At 47.3% G+C, this 19428-nt stretch overlaps 7 protein-coding genes across 10 annotated transcripts; 4 read left to right on the top strand and 3 right to left on the bottom strand.

The window, feature by feature from the left end:
- The first annotated feature begins 51 nt into the window (after nt 1–51).
- LOC6536391 (LEM domain-containing protein Bocksbeutel) lies at nt 52–1486 on the top strand. 2 transcript variants are annotated; one of them, XM_015192239.3, is made up of 2 exons: nt 52–976; nt 1049–1486. In XM_015192239.3, exons 1-2 carry the CDS (start codon nt 137–139, stop codon nt 1334–1336), a joined length of 1128 nt encoding a protein of 375 aa, XP_015047725.1. In that variant the 5' UTR covers nt 52–136; the 3' UTR covers nt 1337–1486. The 2 variants fall into 2 exon arrangements, with proteins under 2 accessions (XP_015047725.1, XP_002096973.1); XM_002096937.4 differs by having other exon boundaries at nt 53–1486.
- LOC6536390 (dnaJ homolog subfamily C member 3) lies at nt 1476–3959 on the bottom strand. Its single transcript, XM_002096936.4, has 3 exons — nt 3680–3959; nt 3503–3616; nt 1476–3075 (listed from the first exon to the last, which is right to left on the bottom strand). The coding sequence occupies exons 1-3, from the start codon at nt 3774–3776 to the stop codon at nt 1790–1792; spliced, it is 1497 nt and encodes a 498-aa protein (XP_002096972.1). The 5' UTR covers nt 3777–3959; the 3' UTR covers nt 1476–1789.
- A 552-nt stretch (nt 3960–4511) lies between these two features.
- LOC6536388 (zinc finger protein 2 homolog) lies at nt 4512–9233 on the bottom strand. Of its 2 annotated transcripts, XM_002096934.4 has the most exons (6): nt 9075–9233; nt 6823–7678; nt 6603–6689; nt 5466–5936; nt 5252–5401; nt 4512–5194 (listed from the first exon to the last, which is right to left on the bottom strand). In XM_002096934.4, exons 1-6 carry the CDS (start codon nt 9225–9227, stop codon nt 5112–5114), a joined length of 1800 nt encoding a protein of 599 aa, XP_002096970.1. In that variant the 5' UTR covers nt 9228–9233; the 3' UTR covers nt 4512–5111. The 2 variants fall into 2 exon arrangements, 1 of the variants encoding a protein (XP_002096970.1); XR_005561642.2 differs by lacking the exons at nt 4512–5194; nt 5252–5401 and having other exon boundaries at nt 5799–5936; nt 6603–6715.
- Nucleotides 8042–8885, top strand: LOC6536389. The gene is made up of 3 exons (XM_002096935.3): nt 8042–8192; nt 8243–8410; nt 8463–8885. The coding sequence occupies exons 2-3, from the start codon at nt 8288–8290 to the stop codon at nt 8616–8618; spliced, it is 279 nt and encodes a 92-aa protein (XP_002096971.3). The 5' UTR covers nt 8042–8192; nt 8243–8287; the 3' UTR covers nt 8619–8885.
- A 732-nt stretch (nt 9234–9965) lies between the features above and the next one.
- On the bottom strand, nt 9966–13306 carry LOC6536387 (protein Son). Its single transcript, XM_002096933.4, has 2 exons — nt 11126–13306; nt 9966–11065 (listed from the first exon to the last, which is right to left on the bottom strand). The coding sequence occupies exons 1-2, from the start codon at nt 13142–13144 to the stop codon at nt 10358–10360; spliced, it is 2727 nt and encodes a 908-aa protein (XP_002096969.1). The 5' UTR covers nt 13145–13306; the 3' UTR covers nt 9966–10357.
- Nucleotides 13307–13565: 259 nt separating this feature from the next.
- On the top strand, nt 13566–16447 carry LOC6536386 (importin subunit alpha-4). Of its 2 annotated transcripts, none has more exons than XM_002096932.4 (6): nt 13566–13760; nt 14063–14183; nt 14243–14623; nt 14684–15514; nt 15585–15761; nt 15823–16447. In XM_002096932.4, the coding sequence occupies exons 2-6, from the start codon at nt 14124–14126 to the stop codon at nt 15916–15918; spliced, it is 1545 nt and encodes a 514-aa protein (XP_002096968.1). In that variant the 5' UTR covers nt 13566–13760; nt 14063–14123; the 3' UTR covers nt 15919–16447. The 2 variants fall into 2 exon arrangements, with proteins under 2 accessions (XP_002096968.1, XP_015047723.1); XM_015192237.3 differs by having other exon boundaries at nt 14001–14183.
- A 1420-nt stretch (nt 16448–17867) lies between these two features.
- LOC6536385 (mitochondrial pyruvate carrier 2) lies at nt 17868–19311 on the top strand. The gene is made up of 3 exons (XM_002096931.3): nt 17868–18109; nt 18170–18210; nt 18761–19311. Exons 1-3 carry the CDS (start codon nt 17944–17946, stop codon nt 19010–19012), a joined length of 459 nt encoding a protein of 152 aa, XP_002096967.1. The 5' UTR covers nt 17868–17943; the 3' UTR covers nt 19013–19311.
- Nucleotides 19312–19428: the final 117 nt, after the last annotated feature.

Raw genomic sequence — 19428 nt, 5'->3', positions numbered from 1 at the left:
AAGGTGTTTAGCTAACAATCGATAGACGTTCATCGCCGGAGACCATGCTATCGCTGCCGTGTCATCGCTAATAGCAACAGCAACAATCGTGACGACATTGCTATTTTTGTTTTGAGTTTCACCACGGCGAGAAAGAATGTCGGACCTTGCTTACCTGGACACGTTGGGCAACAAGGAGCTGCTGGCCAAGTGCCTGGAGCACGGCCTGCCCGGAGTTCCCGTAACGGACAGCACGCGCAGCGTCATCATTCGCCGGCTGAAGGCCGCCATCACCGGGGTTCCGCTGAACAAAAGCAAAACTGCAAGTAAGAAAGCAACTCCAAGGCGTGAAACCGTACACGGTAGCCAGGTTTCGACGCCCACATCGGAGCCAGTACGTCGTACGCCCGGTAGGAGTGCAGGCCGCACCAGCAGCAACAATAACAAGATCAGCGAACAAAGTCGACGCACAATCGCCTACGGACTAGACAACACCTCAATATCGGGAAGATCTGTGCAGACTACCACCACGGTCTCTGATGTGGGTTCCCAGTCAGAGGACGATGACTACTACATGGTGGACTCACCGGTGCTTAAGTACGCCCGCGACCAACAGCCTAGACGCTCTGTTTCCCTAACCAAATCCGGAGTTCTGACCACATCGTACACACGCGAAGTTGACCAGCCGCTGTACGAGCAGGAGGATATACCACGCAGCTACACCTACGAAAGACCCCATGTGCCAGCCGCTACTCCACACAGACTTCCCACATACGAGCCACGCATCGAACCCCCGACCTACAGACGCACAGATTTGGGTTTCGAGCGTCCCCTGCTGACCCAAACCAACTTAAACTCGACCAGCTACCAGGAGGCATCGACATTCAACCCAAAACTTTCACCCGTTTCGCCAAGAAATACTTTCAGTGGATCTGCTAGGCCTTTTGGTGGCCCAGCGCCAGCTCCAGCACCCATTCGCCAGCGACAGAATGTTCCAGTAAGTGGATCCAACCTGGCCCGTGGTCGCCTCCTCCAGCCGACCACCGCAGTAAACACTCTGTATCCGCAGCTGAATCAGTTCTACGATCAGCCAGACACCGCAGGCGAACGCATGGACACAGAGAGCGAGTCCGAAGTTGAGGAGCCGCCCATCAGAAGTCATTTCCAAAACAAGCGCTTCTCGCCGCAGGCCAGAAAACCTCTGGTAAGACACCAAGATCAGGTTTCGCCCATGGCGCAATTCCGTGCACTGGCTGTGTCGTTGGATCAAAAATATAATCTCAAATTCTACTTGATGTTGGTAGTGTCAGTGATGCTGGCCACCATGGTGTACGTGATAATGACGCCCAACGCCTGAGAAGCGTTCATATCAGGATAAAACATTTGGTTTTGGTTACTCCACGCATTTTGACCCTAGACAACAGCAAAGGAATACTTATGAAGACTTTGCACCTTAAGACTACTTTTAATTCCAACATGTTCAAAATTAACATATATTCAATTCAAATTGCCAAGTCTTTAATTGCTTGTTCTCGCATATTGTTTCTTTTTATACATAATTAGAAAAATGTACTACATTATAATTATTGTATTGTATTAAATAAACTAATTAAATGTAAGTGCTCAGTGTGTTTTGTTGCGATTTGTGTGTGTGTGTGCTACTCTCTGACAACGGACCGTGGGTTTATTTATGCTTTATGCTACTATTTACACGCCATTTAAATGAACAAAACAAACAGTGTAAAATCGTTGAAGGATATCGGGGATCGCGGCTAGGACATCACAAAGCAAATGGCTGCTGGCTGGCTGACTAATTGAAGTGGAACTTGAACTGGAACGGCGACCCGTGCTGGAAGTGTCCAAACGGATGCTCGCCATGGAAGCCGCCACGCTGATTGCTCTCAGGATCCAACGGATCCTCGCCGTTGTCGAACTGGCGACGCTTCTCGGGATCCGTGAGTACCTCTTTGGCTGCGGCGATGTCGATAAACTTCTTCTCGGCCACCTTTTTCTCCTCGTCACGGAAGTTGTCTGGATGCCACTTTTGCGCCGCCTTCCTGTAAGCCTTCACAATCTCCTGTTTGCTGGCGCTGCGCTTAACGTTTAATATCTTATAGTAATCCCTGCGTTCTGACTGCTTCTGCAGCTTCTTCGCCCTCTGGATGCCTTCTTTCGCGCGGGTGTTACTCTCCTCCAGGTCGAGAGCCGCTTGGAAGGAGTGTATGGCATCATCGTACATCTCGGTGCCCAGCAACGCGTCAGCACGATCACAGTAGACCTGAGCATCCTTCATAATATCTAGTGCCTCCTTGCACTGCTGCAAAGCCTTGCCGAACTGCTCGTCGGCCGTGTAGCAAGTGCAGAGCACCTTGTGTCCCTCGTACCGGATCATTGTTTCCTCCGGTTCGTTACGCAGCACTGCCTCTCCGGCGGCAATGCACTCGGCAAACTGCTTCTCCTCACGCGCCTGCTCCGCGTTAACCAGCTGCTTTTCCACCTTCCGCAGTTTCTTGTAGAAGGGGAAGCAGAGCTTGTGCTCAGGGTCGAACTTCAGGCACTCGCGGATCTCTTTTAAGGCATTCGTGGCATGGCCAATAGTGTACAGCAGCTGGGCGATGTTGTAGTGACCCTCAGTGCTGTCCTGGGTGAGACGGTTCACCTGTCGCAAGTCAGCAATGGCTGACAGGGGATCATTGATGGCAATGTAGGCATCGGAGCGAGCCTGCCGGAACGGCACCGCCCACGGCGAGATCTCCAGCAATTGTGTGATCATTGAAATGGCGTTTTGGTGATCACTGTGCTGAATCAGCTGCTGCACAAGGAGCCACTGCTCCTGGGCAGGGGCCAAGCGGGAGTAGTGCTCCAGCACCAAGCCGTTGTTGGGTTCCTCTTGAAGCACTTGATCGAAGTCCAGGAGCGCTTGCTCATACTCTCCGCTCTTCATGTGCACAACACCACGCTGGATGCGGGCGGCCGTGAAGTCTGGCTTCAGTTCCAGGACTCGGCTAAAGTCCTGGACGGCGAAACGCGTCTTGCCCAGCGCCAAGTAAACGGTGCCGCGCTTGAAAAGCGTCAGATAGTTGTTGGCATCGCCCTCTGTGAAAAAGGTAAAGGTTAAATCAAAGCCGCGGGCAGCGAAAGGCTTGGATATCCGTGCACAAAATAAAGGTAGCTCTAACCAAAAGTTTAGCAAATTAATTTAATCAAATTCAAGTCAAAAGATACAAGTTTGCCTATCCACTGCATTTCTATATGGAAATAACCAGTGTGTTGGCCTTGACAGTTGCAAAAAATGGTTATGTTTTATTCAAACCCTAAGATTCTATGATTCGTTTGGCAAAAATAATTAAAATCTTTATAAAATGTTTAGTTTCAGGCAAAAGCCAGCGATGTCATAGCGATGCCACGTAAATTTACGTGAATTTATACAAAATAAAAGACAGCTGCCATGGTAAAAACTGAATATAAATAAAGTGTCATGGATATTCCAAAGCTTTCATGGGTACAAGGCAGTTATATTTACCAACAGCTGCATGGTAGTGCGTCAGTGCATCCGACAGCTGTCCGCGGGCAAGGAACTCCTTGCCCAGCTCCAGATGGTTCTCAATGTCCGCCGGACTGGCCGTTGACTCGGCGCCTGTGCGAGAAACCATGACGTGTATTTGGGCTGATTTAGGAGATAAGGATTTCAAGTACGTACCTTCCAGGAAGAGCTCCAGAAGGAGGAGCACCAGGCAGGCGGCCAGTTTCTTCTCGCCGCCGCCAATCATGAGCAGGTCACTCAATGGCAAGGCCATGACGATGGCTACGTGTACTTAGATGCCCCCGCAGAAAACCAGTGTGGGCGTGATTTGGAGTTGACTCTCTATCGACACGCACGTCAGATCTGCTTGGCGTGGCAGCTGCTAATCTCTACTGTCTTCCCCTGCGGGCTTCCCCTCTTGCACATCCACTTTCACTGGCGGCTTTATTTTCAGCTCGCTGTTATGGATTTTGCGTCCGTTTTTGGTCAACTTGCGGCGCCGTCTGCGTTTATTTCGGTAATTTTGGTTATTTCTGACTTGGTCAGCTGGTTGTTTTAGCCGTCTGTATGTTATGGAGTTAAGCTGGTACTCCTCGTGGGCATTGCTGCCACTTCTAGTTCGAAATCGCGACCGCTGTGCACTGAACTTTTCGCTTATAAATATTATAAACTAAAAACTGACGTGTTCACGTTCTCTAGAGATGGGCGACGTTTGGCCGCAGGTGATACTAGTCACTGATTCTTCACGCAGTCACGGGTCGCAACTATCGAATGGGGACGAAGGCGGTGCTGGCAGCTTTTGCCTGATTTCTAGCTAGAACTTTTACTCAGTATGAGTAAAGAAATTTCAGAACAATAAAATAAATAAAATAATTATTTCAGAGCGCACTGCTCGCTAAATTAGTACCAGCTGTTTAAAAATAGTTCTCAAAAAGATACAAAAAAACGTATTTTGGCAAGCTGTCAAAAGTAATCGACTAGTGGCGCGCAATTCAAAAAGTAACGGCAATTCAAACATTGGTCAAATGAATGTTTATTCGGAACATGAATTTGGTAAATATTTCTTCAACTACTTATAATAAAATCCATAGTATATTGATATTTTAAATATTCTTATACATTTTCGTTAATTATTGTAAATACTTCTCGGTTTCATTTGGAAATAAATGCATTTCTTGAGCATTAAAAGTTTGCCGCAAAGCTTAGATTGCTCGTACAACATTCTGTTTGTTCTCATTGCTTACTTATCGCTTATCGCTAAGTGGTCAAATATATATGTGCTTGGAGAGTTTTGAAGGCGTTCTGTGAGATTAATATGGATCAGAGATAGAAAGAGATATGCGGCTGAAGCGCTCCTTAAGGACCGATCGAAGAGGAAATGGACAGAGATATATGCACGGGTTATGGCCTACGGATATCTTCTAAATAAAGCTCTAAGCACATCTACGATCCTAGGATCGCTGCGTGCATATGGTCTAGTGAGTGGATGGAGGGTACATGTATGTGTGTATGGTCTATGTAGGCTTGAGTTCCGAGAGCTACGCTCGCAATGCATTGCAGTTTCTGCGCTGTGCTTGGCTATGACAGATATCTTTGCTGTTCCACTTGGTTAGGAAATCACAATGTTGATCAGATCATCCAGAGGGTGGTCCGCCGCGTGCGGCTGAGAGGCGTGTGTCTTTTGCATGTGAGCTGGAAGTGACATTCATCTAGATGGAAGTGCATCATTGAGTGGTCTCGCATACATACTCTTAAGCTTAATGTGCGTGACAAATCTCTCCTGACAGAGATCGCATTTGTAGTAGGTTTTGCCCGTGTGAGTTCGCTGGTGCAGCCGCAATGACTTCTCAAACAGATAGGCTCGACCGCAAACGTTGCACTTGAAGTTCTTCTCCAAGACTGCAAAAGATTGCAGCTTACCTACGTATTAGAGATCTTTAAAGAGACATCTGGGCATGCTTACCCTCGTGACTCAGCCGGTGCTGGGTGAGCACATACTTGAGGGCGAAGGCCTTGCCACAAACATCGCACACATTGGGCTTCTCCTTCTCGTGCGTCTTGATGTGCCACTTCATGTCCTGGGCGCGCTTGAACCGCTTGGAGCAGTGTGGACAGGCGTGTGGTCGATCCTTCTCGGAATGCACGGCGGCGTGCCGCTCCAGAGCGGACTTCATGTTGAACCGCTGGCTGCAGCTGCCGCACTGAAAGAGTCCGGAGTACTGGCGTTCCCGCTTCTGCTGCAGCACCCGCTTGTTGTTCGCGATGACTGGAGCTCCAGGTCGCTGCAAATGCTCCGCGGACATGTGGTGGATCAAGTCCGGTTCGCTGGAGAAGGGCTGGCGGCACAGCATGCACTCACTCCGCTCGATGGCCGTTAGGTTCTCCCTGTGCCGCTCCAGCATGTGAATCCTCTTCTCCGCATAGGATGCAAAGACTGTGGAAGTGGACACAAAATGGGTTTGGTATCCATGGGTACAGTGTTACAGGGTGGCTAATCGTAGGGTGTCATGAAGTAGAAAACTCGAAAATATGCATCGCCCTGAAGGTAGGATGTGAACTTTGTTAAAATCAAAATCATATATGTATGTATATTTCAATAATGGATGAAATTCCTTAAATGCAGGACGATTATCTATGAAATTGCTGGCATGCTGCTCTCCGGGGATTCGTACGGTGGATGGAGTTGGTTATGCATTTGGTTGATGGGTTTTGATTGGTTTAATTGGTAAAAACGCTAGGTGGCTAAGTGGAAATCAAAGTACAAAACGTTTGCCGTTCGTTAATCGCATGCGATGGCTAAAAAGGTGGCAGGTGAACAAAATGGAGCTGGGTTAGCCATTATCTTTACCGTTGCTCTTGGCTTGACTAACACACTATATAAGGCGGCAGAAGCAGCCGGTCTTGGCCCAGTTTCTATGTTCTTAAAGCGCTTGTTGGATGTGAGAATGTTGATTGATATATATGATGCGACAGATTGATATATGGTTAATGCTCATGTTTGTGAATTGTTTAAATCGATGGATTTTCCAATACCCGCCCCCCACAGGAGCAGAAGATCCTGTGAGGGTGTTCCCGAACCGGAGGATCCAACTTGACTTACCCTCCGTGCAGTTGGCACACTTGTAGGGCTTCTCGCCGCCGTGCTGCCTGTAAATGTGCCAGCGAAGGGTCTTCAGATGTATGAATGCTGTGTGGATAACAATAACACGGAATCTAAACTTAATTACTTATAATAATAGATATTGGTCAGCATTGCGTATTAGCAATATTCAGCTCATTTGGCATTATTTGGGAGGCTTAGTGCAATTGGTGATCCTTACTCTTGCCGCAGAAGCCGCAGTGCTCGCTCTTCCGGGAGCTGGTGCCCGAGTGGGTGGCCTCGTGGCACATGAGATGCCTCTGGCTGATGAAGAGTCGCTCGCAGCCGCTGTGGCGACACTTGAACTGGCGCTCCGGATTGTGCCACTTCATGTGGTAGTTGAGGCTCTTGCGGGTGTAGAAGCGCTTCTCGCACAGCGCGCACTCAAAGTCCGTCTCCGAGTGGTACTTCTCCACGTGGTGGCGCAGATTGTGCCTGTCGCCGTACTTCTTGCCGCACACCCCGCACGCATGTTGCTTCTCCACGTGGCAGCTCTTCAGGTGCACCGTGCGCGAGGCGGCGTCCTGGAAACGGGCCTCGCACTCCGGACAATTGTACGGCTGCTCCGGATCGTGGCTGGCGTTGATGTGTTCCAGCAGGAGTTGCTGCAGCTGGTAGCTCTCCTGCGGGCGCAGACAGAACTTGCAGGCATAGCTGATGGTCAGTTCCGGGGGAGGAGACTGCTCTGTGATAGGTTCGTCCAACTTCTCATCATACGGCTCCTCCTCCTGCTCCGCCTCGTCGATGTCTACGGCATCCACAAAAATCTCTATGGGATCACTGGCAGTGTTAGGTTGTGTTTCGGCTGAAACCGTCGTTGTTGCTTTGGATGTTTCCGATTCCTGATGCTCCTCCGCCTGCTCCAGGTTCTGGTCCTCGTGGTGCTCATCTTCCAGGCTGCTGGCATCGATCTTGTCGTAGATGTTGGACAGCTTCAGCTGTGCCTCCTGGCAGGCGACTCGGAATGCGTGGATCGAGCAGAACTTGGTGAAGCAGTCGCTGCAGATCTTCTGGGGCAGTCCGTCGTTGGGAGAGATCTGAAATGAACTCAATGGTTTTAGTCTGCTGCATAATTGAGTAATTTTATGGAACATTGGAACATTATATATTTTAATAACCATCCAATTAATCCAATCGCTTTGCGATGCTAAATTACCTATAGTAATTGGACTTCCTACATTATTATGAAATGTAGTTTGATATATATTTTTTGAAGTGCTACTTTTGCAATATATTAAAATCCAATTTAGTTTAGTTAATGTTGTGACATTAATGCACGATGTTGAGGTATCCGCGCTGCCAATTAATATTCATTTTAGGATTTCTTTTTATGGCTGAAAAGGTTGCTATCATAAATTTGTATAAACTGCATTTAACTAATCGATTTTCTTGCAGATCTCCTGCAAATTTGAATTCACCAACCTGCAGTGCACTTCCCTCGACAAAACCTTCGCGGATTTTGAATTCTGCTATTTAAGGTCTGTGAATCGGAGCTACAAGTACATAACGCTAAAAGTGAACTTGTTCAAAACGCCAGTTACAAAAGTCAAGGTACGCAGATATTAAACAAATAAAACACTTTTAATGCTAATTCTATGTAGTTCAATGGGATACTGTACAAGCGATTTAGCGGCTACAGGCCCTTTATGTTCAATATCACTCTGGATGCGTGTAGATTTTTGAGAAACCCCGAGTCGAACCCAGTGGGGAAATACTTTTTCGAATTCTTCAATTCCCACTCCAATCTCAACCATTCCTGCCCCTATGATGTGAGTATATCCTTGTGTACTACAAACCACTTAATATCATTTTGTACTTTAGCACGACCTATTCTTGGACAAGGTTCCCATAGACTTTGTGAACCACAGAGTTACGAAGGTGCTGCCCTTCCCTGAAGGCGATTATCTGCTGGAAACCCATTGGATTGCCTATGAAATCGATCGGGCGGTAGTCAAGATATATTATAATATTTCGTAATTTCGTGATTTTGGAATATCACTGAATAGCTGTGCATTTCATTGGCAACAAATGGATAATATATAATTGTACCCATTTATGTAATGGAAATTCCATTGTAAGAAGTCAAGCGTTTTGAAAAATTTGTGGTTCCGGAAAACTAAAGATTGACAATTTCCCAAAGCTTTGGGGTTGACAGGAAAATAACCATCCTATGTATAATTAAGTCCCAAGTGGCTTGTTTGTGAAAACGTGGCCCACACACAACTTTCACTTGCGAAAAGTTGCATTTTCAACAGTGAGGAAACTACAAAGCAACCTGCTTGGCACACAGCAAGAAATCGGGAGCGGTAAAGTGATACTAATTCCCAGATTGAAATATTTTGAGACTCCAAGTCCCAAAGATATATCATATGTGATATGAACCCATACTGGAGTCTTCCTGATCTTAAATCCCATTTATCCCAGAGCACTCACCTTTAGATTCCAGTTGGACAACTGGAGGCGAATCTGGGCCATTTCGCTGGGCCAGCAGTTGGGATGATGGAGGTCCAGGAAGTGGCTGTTGTTTACGCCACTCTCGAAATCGCACACGAACATGGAAATCGCACAGGTGCGGCACGTTTCCATGGCGTTGGCCGCAAACAAAGTGGCCAGCGAAAATGCGGCAGTGCATCAAAAGCGGCGACAACGTTGGCAACAATATGTGGCCAATGCAACTGCAACTGCAACGCCCAAACTCGACGCGCCAGCCATTCATGTGCGGTAATTATGCAACTTTACGAGTTACGCTGGCTCTGCTGCTTGCGTGTGTCGATGCGAAAACCACAACCAAATCCGCAGCCCCAACCACCAAATGCCAAGACGCAGTGGCTCCAAAAAAGCATTTGCACGGTGGCATGGATATTTTCACAACAAATATTATTGCGCACGTTTTGCAGGCATTTGGATGCTGATTGAAGCTGATTGATGCTGCTGGGGGGGAAATTGGGCAAACGAGGACTGGGGCACTCGGAAAAGTTTTGTCTGTATCCGGGTGACGACCTTTGGTCCGCTCCTCCGCTCCCTGTGGCCCGTGTCCTGCTGCGCCCACTAGCCAAGCCAATGGTCCGTGCTCGCCATCCGACGAAGTTCGAGCTTCCGCGTGAACTGACCTTCGTCGCGGAGCAATCTTTTGGAACTTGCAGCGCCAGTGCTCCCACTCCCAGCCCACACGGCCCACTGTTGTTTAGCCCACTCGGAACAGCTGGCTTTGTTTGTGTACTTGCGCAAAAGCCCCGTGAGGCGGGTGGGTAATCAAAGCTCGCGCGTTAAAGCTTCTCTCCCAAAACATTGAATCGCGAATAACGGGCATTACACTTGCAGAAATAATGTGTCAACTAAAATGTTCAATTTATTGAGGGAAGAAAACCACTTCAACAATGCAACTAAAATACGAAACTGGCATTTCTTTAAGGAACTAAAAATATACAGATAATATACAACTTAAATCAGGAACAGCATTTAAGTAAATAGTTTGTAAAATTAAAAAAAATATTCATAAAGGGGGAAATCAAATTTTAGTAATTCTAGTCAAATTAACAGATAGCATTAAGACTGGGCTTGACAGAGTTTAGGATCAGATGTTATAAATATATTTGTCTCTCCACCAAAGCAGACGAACAAGACTTTACAACTTTAACTTAGGCCTACTTTTATGTACAGTTTGGGGTTTCTTTTATATTCACTATCTAGAAATTAGCCTATTCGAAGTGTGATCACTAGCTGGGCGGAAGGATGCCTAAGGCTCGCAAGCATAAGGTGGCTGCGTTGAGTTTCGCCTCCTTCTTGTTGTTGCATCCGCGATCCGGCGTATAAGTCTGTCCGTTAATCTCGACCGAAAAAAGGAAGGAGCGGTTGTGAGCAGGTCCGATATCCTGACGGAGCTTATACTGCGGCGGCGTCCACTTGTTCTTCGAGGTCAGTTCGTTGAGCACACACACGGGATGCTTATCCTGGGTGACCAGTGGCGATGGCGCCGCCGGTCCAGGTCCCGCTCCCTGCCCCGGTGGACCGGGTCCTGCTCCAACTGGTACCGCCATGTTCTTATTTCTTCGCTGGGCAGCTGACGCCCGCATTTGGGGGGGCTTTAAGTCGTCGCGCGACACCAGGCCGCGTTTGTCCAACTTGACATCTAGCAAAAGTGGTTGCAAAGATCCAGTTTTACATCTGCCCAATCCCTCGCCCGGTTTCCAGCCCATCTTCTGCAGCAGCGCCATTCCCATGCCACCGGTCACTGGTTTGGTGGAGGTCATTTGGTCTTTGCGCACCCACAGCTGCGGCCCGCTGTTCAGCTCATGGGCCTTCATCACCTGGGCGCCCGTGCTCCCCGTAAACTGACCAGGCAGGTGCTTTGAGTTGGCCCAAGACGACATGTTGCGTTGCGCATTGTACATCATTTTCAGAGCCTCAGAATCGGCAGGATTGTCCTAAATAATAATCGGATTATTAAATCATCCCGTGAAATGACAAACGGTTTTGAAGCTCACCTGCAGGCGACGTATGGCACTAAGACGCTGGGTGATTATGCTGGATACGTCCATGGAGGGCGGCGTCACATCCGGAAAAATGGAAGCACTTTGCGCAGGTGTTACAGCCGTTGTAGACGGTATAGGCACCTCGGGAACGAAGGGAGCAGCCACAGGGGCGGACTCCTTTGGTGCGGGTGGCGGGACTGGTTGAGGAAGAGTGGGCGATTGAGTGACAGCTGAGGGTGGGACTAGGGATGCTCCTCCCAGTGACTTAAAGGCGGGTTCCTGCTGCTCTTGCGAGGGTATTGACTTCGCGAATACGTTCTTCGGCGTTTCCTTGAACATATTGGTAGCCTGTTTGGCTGGCGGAAGGGAGGGCAACGGCACTAGCGAGTCCTTACGCTCCACCGGCACCCACACCTCATTATTGCGATGGGTCTGTCCCGAAGAAACCGGGAACTGCATGGTTATGGCCTTTGTCTGCTCGTCGATCCGAGTTGGTGCTGGAACCAGTGCCGTTGAGTTTCGTATATGCATCACAATTGGCTCGCGCTCCTTCAGCTGAAAGGGATGATGAAAGGCCTTCGCATTACCATTCTTGTCCACATCGGACTCGTCTTCAGAACTCAGATCCGACAGTCCGTCGCCGTTGGAGATTTTCTTGCAGAAGTCGGTCAGGTCTTGAACAGTGCGACCTCCGTAACGCATCTTGACCAGCACCTTGTCCTTGACCTCCGCCGTCATGTTAGCCACGCCGGGCATTGTTCCCCGTTTGAACATGTTAATGGCATTTCGTCGCGCAATCTCGAGCAAACGCTTTTTGTCGATTACGAGCTCACGAGACCGAGATCTTGACTTTCGATTCCTCCTGGAGTTGGATTCGCGCACGTTCCGCCTGGGTGAAACCGTGGGCTCCTCTTTTCCGTCATAAAAGCTGTTGTGCGGTCGTCTGCGTCCGTTTGAAGCCTTTTCCCGAAGGAACGACTCCTCATCGGAAAGCGAGATATCGGAGAGATCTGGTTCCTGCCGTGCCTTCGTACTTGCAGCTTCAGATCCTCTCGAGCGATCCGCTTCACGGTGACCGTTGTAAAAGCTGTTGTGGGAGCGGACGCGCTCCTTTTCACGCTCCTTTTCCCGTTCCTTTTCACGCTCCTTCTCCCGTTCCTTTTCACGCTCCTTTTCCCGTTCCCTTTCTCGTTCCCAATCGCGCTGCTTGTCCCTCTCATGTCGTTCCCTCTTTTCCGGATGACTGGCAGGCTCCACAGCGCTGCGCTTCCTGCCCTCAGACTTTTCTTTCTCCTTTTCAAAGGGTGCTTGTGCTGCCGTAAACTTATCTTTGGATTTGGCCCTATCCCTGTCCCGATCCTTCTCCTTTGATTTCTCCGTAACGCGGTCCCGATCCTTTTCCTTAGATTTGTCCCGGTCCTTCTCCTTGGATTTGTCCCGGTCCCGATCCTTCTCCTTGGATTTGTCCCTATCCCGGTCCCGATCCTTTTCTTTGTCTTTGACCCTGCCGTCTTTGTGTTTGTGCTTTTTACGTTTATGCTTGTGCTTGCCTTCCGCCTCCGAATCGCTACATTCGCCATCCGATTTGGCCGTCTTCTTTTTCTTTGCCTTCTTTTCCTTCTTTTCTTTTTTGACCTTTTTCTTTTTCTTGAACAGATTGTCGTCTAGCAGTTCCTCTGGAGGAGCGGCATTGAATACGCCGAACAGCTCGGCGAGGATCTCGTTTGAGGACTTCACCGGCTCAATGTCCTTCTTGTCGTCCGCCGAGGCGGAGCTCTCGCTGTCCCCCGATTCGTCCCTGTTTCCCAGTTCTTTGCTGTTGCTCCTCCGCTGCAAAGTCACCATCTCCGCCTTGATCTTGGCATTCAGGGCCCGGAGTTTGGCCTCCACCTCTGCGTCCGGTTGTTCGCTCTTTACCTTAACTGGCGGTACCTCGACCATGGCAAGTGGCTCCTGATCCGAAGGATTTGGCCGAGACCCCGCCACTTGCGGCGTTTCCACGCTCGCCTCTTTCTCTGTATTCTCCGTCATTGCACTCTCGCTGGGTGCGGATCGTCCTAGTATCCGTGCATGCTGCTGGAATACCGCCACAGATCAGCAAATTGGTCGCTGTTAGCGATTAAACGTTTTTCGCACACCTTGCCTGGACAGAATAGTTTCAATAATAGTGATGACACTCCCAACGGTATCGATAGCGCGCAGGCCTGTAAAATATCGATTCTTTGCTAGGGTTGTGTTGAAGTTCTGGCACGATAAGCTAGCTTGAAAAATCCCAAACAATACGAATATGATTGAATTGATTTGAAACAAGTCAATGTATTTCTTAAATCAAAAGCTGATCCATCTATGTAACGGCTTTACTGCTAAGGTTCTTAAAATTACGCACCAGCATTTGCTTGTAAATATTAAAAATTCAGGGACTATAAAACAAAGCTAGACAAGTCGACACAGGTTCAGATCTCACGATAGGCACAATAATCGACCCTGCCTATGAGTGGGCAGTCCCGAATTGCCAACCGCAGCCAACTTCACTCACGTCGCTGTCACTGATTGCAATTTTTATAAAAAAAGGAAAGAAATTGATCACTTTTAAAAGGCGTAGAAAGTGTGTGTGTCGTGGGCGAAACCCAATTTACGAGCTACAAACGTAAGTACCCGCCACCGAGCACAAAGAGAAACACTTTTTTCGCCACTGGCATTGCTAATTTTCATGTATTTTTTCGCCATTTCTTTTTTCATCGCCTGCGCCATCGTGTTGTGCTGCAACTGTGTTGGTCGACTCTACGTTATTTTTTCTTGGGTGCGCGATGGTGTGCGTGCGATTAATTTTTCCCATTGGCTGGTGTGCAATTGAAACAAATTATTAATTGTACATCGAAAATGCCAGGAGGCGTACGTCGCCATCTCCGCATCTACATAATTGTTTTTAACTGACGCATTTCCAAACAGTCAAACGCAATTGCGGCTCCTTATTGCAGCGGCATAGAGGAATAAAAAGAAAACCGACAAAATGACGTCTCTGGAGCAAAATCGTTTACAAAACTTTAAAAACAAAGGGAAGGATCAGGATGTGAGTAGTTGAAAGTTACTGCTGAAATGTCGGAAATTGTAAAATTTATTTCCGTGCAGGAAATGCGGCGTCGGCGAAACGAAGTCACCGTCGAGCTGAGGAAGAACAAGCGCGAAGAGACGATTCTCAAGCGGCGAAATGTGCCCAATCTGGACTCGAACACAGATGAGGACGAGCAGTTGTCCTCGTCCATTAACCTGAAGAAGCTTGCCCAGGCAGCCGCAGACTCCACCAAGCCGGAGCAGCAACTGGTCGCCGTTCAGGCTGCCCGCAAACTACTCTCGTCGGACAAGAATCCACCCATCAACGATCTGATCCAAAGTGACATTCTGCCCATCCTGGTGGAGTGCCTTAAACAACACAATCACACAATGCTCCAGTTCGAGGCCGCCTGGGCCCTGACCAACATTGCCTCTGGCACATCGGTCCAGACCAATGAGGTACGTATATCTTACCATCTTTACGCTTTCTTTGTTGTAATGCAAGATTATCCTGTTTAGGTTGTTGCCGCCGGTGCCGTGCCGCTCTTCCTTCAACTTCTGAACTCGCCCGCTCCCAATGTTTGCGAACAAGCTGTGTGGGCCCTGGGCAACATCATCGGCGATGGTCCATTGCTCCGCGATTTCGTCATTAAGCACGGAGTCGTGCAACCACTGTTGTCGTTCATCAAGCCGGACATCCCCATCTCATTCTTGCGCAATGTAACATGGGTGATTGTAAATTTGTGCCGCAACAAGGATCCGCCTCCCCCGGCAGCCACCATTCATGAGATCCTGCCCGCACTGAATGTGCTCATCCATCACACCGACACGAACATCCTGGTGGACACGGTCTGGGCCATCAGCTATTTGACTGACGGCGGCAACGAGCAGATCCAGATGGTCATTGAGAGTGGAGTTGTGCCCAAGCTGATACCACTGCTGGGCAACAGCGAGGTCAAGGTTCAAACCGCCGCACTGCGAGCTGTTGGCAATATTGTGACTGGATCGGATGAGCAGACACAGGTTGTGCTCAACTACGACGCGCTCTCCTACTTCCCGGGCCTGCTCTCGCATCCCAAGGAGAAGATCCGAAAGGAGGCGGTTTGGTTCCTTTCGAACATTACCGCTGGAAATCAGTCGCAGGTGCAGGCCGTTATCAACGTGGGTCTCCTGCCCAAAATTATTGAGAACTTAAGCAAGGGCGAGTTCCAGACACAGAAGGAGGCTGCCTGGGCCATCAGCAATCTGACCATTAGCGGCAACCGCGAACAGGTCTTCACCCTGATCAAGGAGGGCGTTATTCCGCCATTCTGTGACCTCCTTTCGTGCCAGGATACGCAAGTTATAAATGTAAGTCGAATTATCGACTCATTGTCGGTCTATAGGATCTAGAGAGTAACATATTTTCTCTTGCGCACAGGTTGTTCTGGATGGCCTGAACAATATGCTCAAAGTGGCCGATTCTCATGTTGAGGCGGTGGCCAACTTTATTGAGGAATGCGAGGGTCTGGCCAAGATCGAGCGGCTGCAGAGCCACGAAAACGTTGAAATCTACAAACTAGCTTATGAAATCATTGATCAATACTTCACGGATGAGGTGAGCCAAAAGTTTAACTCAGCCTTTGTTATTATTCTAAAACGTTTTTGAATCCTTGCAGGGCGAACAGACTAACATGGCACCGAGCTCCGACGGCACACAATACAATTTCGATCCGAATGCCGATAAGCTGCCCATGAACTCATTCAACTTTTAACGATCCAAACCGAGGGCAGCCGCAGTAGCAGTGAAGTGAAAACCAAACGCGTGCAACACACATAATTTGGCGTTTATCCGTACACAATCCCCTGTGTATGAACAAGCCGGACGAGCCGCCAACCAATTCACATAATAATAGCATTATATATTTTGTCCACCACACAGCAGCAATTAGACAGCCGGGTTCGTTTTAGGGACGAGAAAATAGGAACTCGGGAGGATACACAACGGATAATCCGCTGCAGCCGTTTTAGCTTCTCTCAATTCTGTGTTATCAAAATTACAAAATTCAGACGTACACACACTCGTGCGTGTGTGGCTGTGCGATGCAAGAACTTATCCGATTGGAGTGACTGCTATAGATCATCCAAAATATATACACACAGGAATGCAAAAAAAAAAAAAACAATTTCAAAAACAATGTAGACCTATTTGATTTATATGGAATTATTTAAATATGTACGCTTCTGATTTGTAATTGAAATTACAATGTATACATTTCTAACATGAAAACGATAAAAGCAAAAGGCCACTCATCATTTTGTTTCCAGCCAGATAAGTTAAGTGGAAATTTATAAGCACAAGTCATAAGTCTGTCCAGTCGTGTCGCGTTTCAAGACCAGGCATTCGAGTTGTCCGTCGCGTCGGCCGATCTGCTAAATAATTAGCGTTTGTTTGAGCTAGTGCGTCACTTGAGCACGTTTCTCATTAATGCGCAATTGCCTGTCTACCTTTTGTAGGGCAGTTAAAAAAAACAGTTCTCACATGGTAACAGATCGAGTAAATATTTGTAAACAATCAGACCAATCATCCAATTCGGATTGCAACAGCAGGTACTGGGCGTTTCCCCCAATTGATGGATCAAGTTATGTTAATGACTCATCTGGAAAGCATCAATTTCGCTAGTCTTCAGGTGAGACCGATAGTATAAGATACTTTAAATCATTTAGCTTTAGTTGGGTAATATGGTCTATGCTTTACTTAATAACCTTGAAGAGTAGGGAAATAAATAGCTCTTTAATTTTACATATGCGTTCTTTTACTAAAAGTATTTAAGGAGCTTGGGGTTCCTCTGGCGGTTGTTTTTTGAACTACTCAAAATATTTACATGTAAGTTACTTCATCTACCTGGACTTCTGCATTTTGTTATGGGAAATTCAAATGTGGTATTGGAAACTAAACTTGCCAAAGTGGATCTGTTCAATCAGTACAAATCTTTAAATAAATGGCTCTAATTTTTCTTAAATAAACTTTTAAATACGTTTTCAACTTGTATATGCAAGCATGACAACGTTTTGCAACACTAGAATTAGAGAAGGTAAATTGTCTTTAGTACGCCAGCTGTTGTAGGTATAATAAATTATTTTATAATTGTGTAATTTTATGATTTTAATAAACTGTTTTCTGTGCGCTTTAATGTATAGAAGATTTGGAAATACATTTTACGTGTTTTGAAATGATTACAGGCGCGAGAATTGGCTCATCACTAGGATCGCGTGACTCCTAAAAAAAACATGCATTTACGTGCTATTTATAGAGATTCTGCTCGTGTATTGGTAGCGCTGCATTCGATTGAGACATTTTTGCTTCCGTCAACATTTAGCTGCGGAAATTGGCACACTCTCCTCAAGGTCAAGGATGTTGTGCGGCAGCTAATGAACCTGTGATCGAGCAAAAACCTGTTCCTAAAGAGCCTAAATATATGAATGCATGATTTTAGCAGTTTTTAGAAAGTCAAGTACGAGTTGTAGGTGCAATTGTATAGGTATTTCCTTAACGTGTCAAATTAAACACGTTAGTAAATAGCGCGCTCAGCTGTTTGGGCTTTCGGTTGTGTGGGTACTAGTTCTCTCTTTCCTGCTCTCTTTGCCTCTTTCGCTCTCTCTCTAAGCTTTTTGGCTTTTGTTGTTTAGCGTTTCATAGTAGATTTTATTTTGTGATTGCCAGCCATCGAGTTTGGACGCATAAATTACCATCACTGCGACCCGTGGAATTTTTTCGCACAAATAGCAACAACAACAAAATGTCGTCCGCCGCCGTTCAGCCACCCCCGCCCGTTCCCCCGCCACCACCATCGGCCGCCCCTTCCGCCGGAAAGGGCATCCACTCCAAGCTGTACAACGGGATGATTGGCGCCGCCGACAAATTTGTGCCCGCCAAGCTGCGCCCGCTGTGGATGCATCCAGCTGGTAAGTCCCACGGACTACTATGCCATGTAGAGCCCAACTATAAGTTTGTTTTGCTTCCAGGTCCCAAGACGATATTCTTCTGGGCTCCCGTTTTCAAGTGGGTAAGTAGGAGACAGAAAGCCAGACGAATGGGATTACATAACTCGGACGACGCACGACCTTCGCTGATTTTCATTATCGCACACATACTATAGTTCACCATAAATCCGAAACGACGGTAGACAAATCTGTGCGCAGGTGCCATTAAATGAAATTATTTGATTATTTCGAGCAACCTGCGCTTGATAACCGCATGCGGTTGTGTTTGTGAGCGGATTGCTTTCTGGTTGCTTTCAGCTGTGGAGGCCTAAACAGAAAGATTCCCGAATATCGCTTGAAAATCCGAAAGTTAAAGGATTTTAGAGGCACCTCGAGCAGCTATATGCCAGGACTATATGCATTTGCTTATGTTTATTTCGATGGCAGCTATATCTTAAATATAGATGCCTTATACTATTATTTGTACATATGTACATATGTATAGCAAGCAGCAAACGAATAGTTTGAAAAACAAAGAAAAGACATTTGTGCTAAATCTAAAGCTTCAGGATATCGTGGCATCTAGTTATAAGGAACCGATACAAGCAATCTAATCTGTTTTTCCTTTGCCAGGGTCTCGTTGCCGCCGGCCTGAGTGACTTGGCCCGACCGGCGGACACCATCTCCGTGTCTGGATGCGCCGCCCTGGCTGCCACGGGAATCATCTGGTCGCGTTACTCCCTGGTGATCATACCCAAGAATTACAGCCTGTTCGCCGTGAATCTCTTCGTGGGCATCACGCAGGTGGTGCAACTGGCACGGGCCTACCACTACCACCAGAGTCAGGAGAAGCTAAAGCAGGAGCAGCCAGTGGCGCAGAACTAGAGACATATCAAATCGAATACCGGTGCTGTCCCCTTCATATAGACTTCAATCGAACTCTTATGTACATAAAAATCCCCCAACGCACAACGTAAACGAAAGGATTAAGAGGAGAAAGCTGTGCTCGCAGATCGGGCATCTGCGTTTTACAACCTGTTAACCATTATTATTTATGGTACACCGCCTTATCGACGTGATTCGTATTACTTAAGTTGTAACCGTGGAGGCTTTGCGTATAGTTAAATTGAAACGAGAATGATAAACCAATATATTATAAGACTTTAGTCACTAGAGTAACTCAATTGTTCGTTTTATTGGATTGGACTTAAGGCAACAATGGGTTAGTAATAGAAAAATTAATTAATAATAATTAAGTGTAAATCCAGTTTTTCTGAGAACTATTTTCCTTTAAGGTATTA

The sequence above is a fragment of the Drosophila yakuba genome, chromosome 3R (genome assembly GCF_016746365.2).
Source record: "Drosophila yakuba strain Tai18E2 chromosome 3R, Prin_Dyak_Tai18E2_2.1, whole genome shotgun sequence".
Classification (NCBI taxonomy): Eukaryota; Metazoa; Arthropoda; class Insecta; order Diptera; family Drosophilidae; genus Drosophila; species Drosophila yakuba.
Note: the sequence above shows the minus strand (reverse complement) of the source record. Positions and strands in the feature narration are given on the sequence as shown.